The sequence below is a fragment of the Gobius niger genome, assembly GCF_951799975.1.
Source record: "Gobius niger genome assembly, chromosome: 2".
Taxonomy (NCBI): Eukaryota; Metazoa; Chordata; class Actinopteri; order Gobiiformes; family Gobiidae; genus Gobius; species Gobius niger.
Window position 1 is genome coordinate 42,640,260 of NC_136853.1, and position 6,540 is coordinate 42,646,799.

Here is a 6,540-nt window from a genome sequence, read left to right on the forward strand (position 1 = left end):
GAATTTCTCCAGGACAAAACTACACAAAAAAAATTGCCCTAAAACTACAAAAAAAATAGATATAAGCGTTATGTAAAGGGCAGAGAGTTAAGCTGAACCCCATTTCTGCTGCAGATTGCAGACCTGAGCTGCAATTTTGTCACTTACCACTAGATGACAGTGGAAACACAATGCTGGTCAGACAATTAAATAGCGATGGACAGAGGGTGTTCATTATGGGCAAACGAAGCTCAGCCGTGTTAGCAATTTGAAGGGGTTTTTGGAGCCACCTCCACTATATAGAATAGAGCGGGAAAAAAAGTTTGCACGTGGAGGTCAGAATGACAAGCCTGTGTTCAATAAACTTAAAGGTCCTATATCATGCAAAATCGACTTTTTGGAGCTTTTAGCCATGTTGTTATGCTATTTCCTTATCAAAAACACCCCCAGAGTGTTTTTTGGCTTCATTCACGCAATTCTCAGTAATCCTCCTGAATCCTGCTCCCTGAGCAGCTGCGCCGCCCTCTGCTGGTGAACGACTGACCTGCTCAGTTGTGTCGTCACAGCGGAACGGAAGTGCTCGACGTCTGTAATGTGAATGTTTTAATTCTATGCTTACGGCCTGATTTTAATTTGTAAAACAGCTTTTTCATTATTTCTGTTGTAAGAAATAAATAAAGGGGGAAAAAAAAGAAAGAAAAAAAAGGATGTGCCCGAGGTGCTTCCAGGTCAGCTGTGGCTAAAACAAACACATCGCGTCTGAACAGATCAGTCATGTTTGCGCTGCAGCTGAAGATGGAGCTCGTTACTCGTAACTTATTCTGGACACACCTGTTCTTTTTTCTTACCTAACGATAATGTCACGGAGAAAAACAAGCGCGTTTGGCTACAAGGATTCAACCTTCCTAAAGAAGAGGCCACTCGTCAGAAGTTGTTTTTTCTTTCCGGGATTCAGCGACTATCACCAAAATAGTGTTTTTCTGTGACTGTCTCTGATGGATGTTTGGTGAACCTTCGCCTGAATCAAAGTGGATTAACTTTTATAACCAACGCGAGTCCCATAATGTAAACAGCGATGGACCAGAGCGGTGAGTTTATCCAAACGCGGGTTAGCATATTAGCTTGTGTGTTAGCCATTTATGAAGCTGTGTTGCAGGTGTCAACTCCTTATAACTGCATCGTGAAGTAACTTCACTTATTGCTGTTTATTTATATTACGGTAAAGTTGTATGTGCGGAGACAGGGGGCGGAGTTAACTGAATCGAAGTGTTGTGTCTTCTGGGTTTGAAAAATACTTCCAGAAAACACTTATATTTATCATAAAAATGAGTGCTGCATAATGTTAGAGGTACAATATATCATATGAATGCCTATACTTTACTTTGGGATGGCTAAAATAGCAGGATACAGATCCTTTAAAGAGAGGCCGAAACATTTCAATGTAAAGTCCATAGGAGCCAGGAACTCCCAGAGCCGTCATTTCCTTATGGTCATAGGAAGAAGTCGGCCACTGTAAGTCCATTCTTAATTTTACGATGTATGATGCTGATTAATAGCTGTGCAGTACTTACAGCTGGCAGCAGCGTGAAGTCGCTCTGTAGCAGCAATAGGCACAGCTCAGGCCTGGTCAGAGTCTGCAAACCACACTCCCCGAGCACTTTCATGTTGTGGACCGAATTCAGATCATGGGAAAATATGCATCCTCTCCTGCAAGAACATGCACAGGTGCGGTTAGACCATATCCGAACGGTAAAACAAAAGCTTTCCAGGGTTAAAGCAGGACTAAGTAGCTCATGCCCCTAGAGGCCATAAGCGCCACTGCAGGTGTCGTAGCATGTTACGTTTGTTTTACTTATTAATTGTCCGTGAGAGTAAATATTACGCCGACAGAAAAGACAGAGTGAGGGATATTGTACAATTACACAATGGAGATAATTTTTTTCACTTACAAGTTACTGCTTTAAGCCAATATTCACACTGCACACAATCTACAAACACTTAGTATTAAAGTATTAAGAGGAAAATATTTAGTTTGCTCTGTGTGTGGTATACTGGCAACTAACTGTCCAAGATGTGCTTCAACTCATATAGCTACTGAAATATTAAAGGGATATTTCAGGATTTTTGACATAGGGCCTCATTTCCTAGTTATCCAGAGTGTTGCTGGTACATGGAGATTTTGTTTTTTGTAATTCATGCAGTCCTTATAGTATTTGAAGAGCTAGAGTCGCTAGGCTAGTGCACATCTATGGTATCAGCTAGCCTGCATTAAAAACAGTCTGACCCGCTCCACAGAGCACCTGAGGCAAATCATTTATAACGCCAGACTAACCATATAAATGTTTGTGTCGATAGAATAATTTTTGGAATAAAACTGACCTGCATCACATGAATGATTGCATCTTTTAAGGGACTATTTTCTCGCAGATCACTCCACTGCGTAGCTTATACAAACACGAAGCTGATGCTGCTCAAATATAAGTTATTTTAAATGCAAAATGGGTAAAATTATTCTATTGACACAGACATTTACAGTATATGGTCAGTCTGGTGTTATAAGTGATTTGCCTCAGGTGCTCTGTGGAGCGGGTCAGACTGTTTTTAATGCAGGCTAGCTGATACCATAGAAATGCGCTAGCCTTGCACTAGCCTAGCGCCACGAAACTCTTCAAACATAAGAACTGCATGAATTACAAAAAAAATATCTCCAGGTACCAGCAAAAAATACTGAAATATCCCTTTAAGTAGCAGTTTTTCCTTTTTAAAAATGTTTCCCTGCCGAATAAAAACTTGTGGTCCCTAAGAAAACTTTTATTAACCAATGAGGGAAAACTAGCAACAATCAACACTGTAATTACTGAATAAGTGGCAAGAGTTCACTTCCTATTGAAAGAGCCCATCCCAGTTTGTTGTAGATAATGGTTGGGTGAGGTTACTTAACACTCTCCACTTGTACAAAGCTTATCTGCAATGGGCAAAGCTCAACAGTTTATATAACACTAGAAAATACAGGAAACTAACAGGAAACTTAAACGATGGAAACAGAAAGTAGCCAAGAGAGGTACGTAAAAGAGTTGCAACAAAACATTTGGACAAGATAGTTCAAGCATCGACCAAACTGACACCTTTTAAACAAGAAAAATAGAAAGGGATCACATCTACTCGGTTGCATTTGACTTCTACTTGAAAAGCCACTCTCCCCACTCAGAGTTCAGACAACAAAGCCGATGAAGGAAATATTTTAATCCTTCAAAATAAAAGGATGGACGGAGATCTGTGAACTTTGTGCCAACTAAATTAAATGGCTTACATGACTTATATACACTACGGTTCCGAAGTTTGGGGCCACTTCTATAGCTTCTCTAATCAGCACAACACTTTTCAGCAGTGCTAGCATAATTGCACGAGGGCTTTCTCATCATCAATTACCCTTTTACATGATTAGCTAACAATGCACTCACTGGATGAACACTGGAGAGATGGTTGCTAATAATGCGCCTCTGCACATTATGTAGTTACATGTATTCCATTAAAAGTTGTGTGGTGGTGGTGGTGGTGGTGGTGGTGGGGGGGGGGGTCGGTAAGCAGGTGCTGGGTAGCTGTGGGAGTTCACCCATCTCTCAACAGCTGCCCACACAAACCTCACGTTTTTGAATACACCATACAGCATGGGGCTCACCACAAATACATCCAACATCCTCTTCTTTTTGTGGGTGTGCCTGTGTGTGCCTGCCCATGCATGACTGCCTGCATGTGGGTGTTTTTATTTATTTATTTAAGTTTATTTGAATAGGGAGTCCCCTCCAGGAACCGCCACCTTAATGTGGTGGAGGGGTTTGAGCGCCCGAATGATCCTGGGAGTTCTGTTGTCGGGGGCCTCGTGCCCCTAGGGTCTCCCAGGGCAAACAGGTCCTGGGTGACAGGTCAGACAAAGAGCAGACCAGAAGCCCCTTATGAGAGACCAACAGGCCTGGTTAGAACCATGAGGCCGTCCTTCTGTGGACCCACCACCTGCAGGAGGAGCCATAAGGGGCTGGTGCAGTGTGATTTGGGCAGCTCCAGCGGCTGCCCCCACGACCCGGCAACGGACAAGTGGAAGAAAATGGATGGATGAATAGGGAGTATGTCACATAAACTCATGTTACATACCAGTGTTAATTTCGTTGACTAAAATATTTAGTCTTAATTGTAGTCAAAGTGATATTTTTGACGACTAAAATTGGACTAAAACTAAATAAAAACTTTCTCATGAGACTAAAACAATGACTAAAATGTCCAGATATTTTAGTCGACTAAAATAAGACTGAATAAAAATGAAAAGGAGAGACTAAAATCATCCAAACTTGTATTGACCGTCTGCAAGAGCCTCAGATCATGTAAATTCACTGCCAAAGGATCAGCTCTGAGCTTTGTTCATGTGAAGCAGCTCCATGAAGCTGAGGAACAAGATTAAATATGATTATAATGAATATTATAAATATAAGTCGACTAAATTAGTCTTAAATTTAGTCGACTAAATTGACATGCAATTTTAGTCGACTAAAACTAGACTAAAATTGAAAAGATTTTTTTGACTAAATCTCGACTAAAATTACATTACATTTTAGTCAAAAGACTAAAACTAAATTAAAATATGTTGTCAAAATTAACACTGTAGTTTATATATATATCCCCCTTTACTCATATTATTATGGATGAATTCCCTTGCGTATCTGATTAAACTACCTTTTTCTTCAGTTTTCTGCACTATACTGAACTATACTGAATAAAATGTAAGAAACAGATATATTTACCTGAGCTGGGTGAACTGACAGTCTCCAGACAGGAGGAAGTTTTTGCACAGGTGCAGATCCCCGCAGGTGCCCGGACACTCTCTGGACCGACACAGCCTCACCCGGCTCCGGGCCACCACCTTCGGCGTCCCGTTAAACGAGCACGACGCGAACTTGTCATTTTTGCTGATGAGTTCGTACAGGGTCGAGGCGTCACACAGGTTAAACAGGAGATCCTTGGTGTCGGCTGATCCCTGGTTGTTCAGAAGGAACTTCAGTATGTCCGTCTCCATCGTGGCCCGGGCACAGTGAGCGCTGCTCCGCTGGAAGCCTTTCGATCACTTTCGATTCATATGAAGCACAGCGAAAGAGAATGCATGGCTGGCTTTCATTTCTGACGAACGGAAACTGAATTTAATGGTCATTAAAAAAAAAAAAGGCAGTGCAGTCAGAGTACAAGGGTGCGTTTCCAACAAAGAGACATTTCCGTGAGGGATAGAAAAAAAAAGAAAGAAAAAAGAACAATAAAAAAAATCAGTTGAAATGTTCTGAAAGTAGGGGAGATTGCTGTAGTTACACTAGGGGGCACTGTGACTTTATTTATAGTTTTTTTTTTAGTGAGTTTATATTTTTACTGAACATTAAAGCTTTACATTCTCATTGCTGCTGTAATGTTTTCACTCTCTCAAAAAACATTGAAGATGATGTTTTTAGGCATTTGTATATCCATTTTCGAAGTGTCTAATGTTTTTGTTTTAAATATGTGTACAGAAGAAAATAAAGGCAAAATATTATTAGAAGGCAGAGCCGTGGGAAGATATTTTAGTTAGGGGGCGCTGAGGGACAAAATTTACCCCCAAAATACTTTTTCTGTGCATAAATCCTATTTATTAACCTCTTAACTCCCGCCTGAACCGAGAGCATTTTCTCCAGTTCAGCTTTACCCAAATCCTGTAGGCCAGTGTAACGCCTCATTTGAAAGACCAACAAAACTAAATTGATCTTTTTGCTCATATCAGATTTTTTGTTCATCACTTTTTTTGTTGGGCAGTCGTCTCATTTTTGTCAAATTTTCGTGACTTTTTTGTCACTTTTTCGTCAAATTATTTGCATTTGATGAAATTTTTGATGAAGAATTGGACGAAAAAGTGATAACATCAATTTTTCGTCAAATTTTTCTCAATTTTTCGTCAATTTTTTGTCATTTTTTCAATTTTTTTCGTCACTTTTTCATCAAATTATTCACATTGTTTTTGTCAAATTCTTATCACTTTTTCGTCCATTTTTCCCCCCAATTTTTTCTCACTTTTTTGTCAAATTTTTGTCCATTTTTGTAAATTTTTTGTCACTTTTTCGTCAATGTTTTCTCACTTTCCTCACATTTCCATCCTTGTTTTCGTCTCAGTTTTGCTGCTATTTTCACACCTTTTTTCCAGAAGCTTTTGGATTGGGGTAAAGCTGGAGAAAATGTGCTCGGTTCAGGTGGGAGTTAAGGGGTTATATATTGCCTGCAGTTCACAAACTATCCACCAGGGGGTGCTGCAAGCGCCCTCAGCACCCTGGGTTCCCACGGCCTTGTTAGAAGGTCTCTTAAAACATTGGATTACAATGGATAACTCACTTCTTCGGGAAATTCCAGTTACCATGGAGATCCGCCATCTTTGCAGCTGTTAGCATACATTTCCATTGACTAACATTAGCTAAAAGTGGAGAAAATAGCCGTTGAACAACTGGTAAATACATCTAACTCACTGTGGTGTCCAAGTGTTTTAATGCTAACATTAACCAG

The 6,540-nt window shown here is 40.2% G+C and overlaps 1 protein-coding gene across 1 annotated transcript in view; it reads right to left on the reverse strand.

Annotated features, from left to right (window-relative positions):
* The window catches only part of LOC306959938 (protein mono-ADP-ribosyltransferase PARP12-like), a gene marked incomplete at both ends in the record, with an annotated part of 25,274 nt that extends 20,230 nt beyond the window's left edge, over positions 1-5,044 (reverse strand). The window contains 2 exons of the mRNA XM_079552193.1: positions 1,551-1,686; positions 4,773-5,044. Coding sequence (XP_079408319.1) covers positions 1,551-1,686; positions 4,773-5,044 — 408 coding nt within the window. The remainder of the gene's footprint in view (positions 1-1,550; positions 1,687-4,772) is intronic.
* Positions 5,045-6,540: the final 1,496 nt, after the last annotated feature.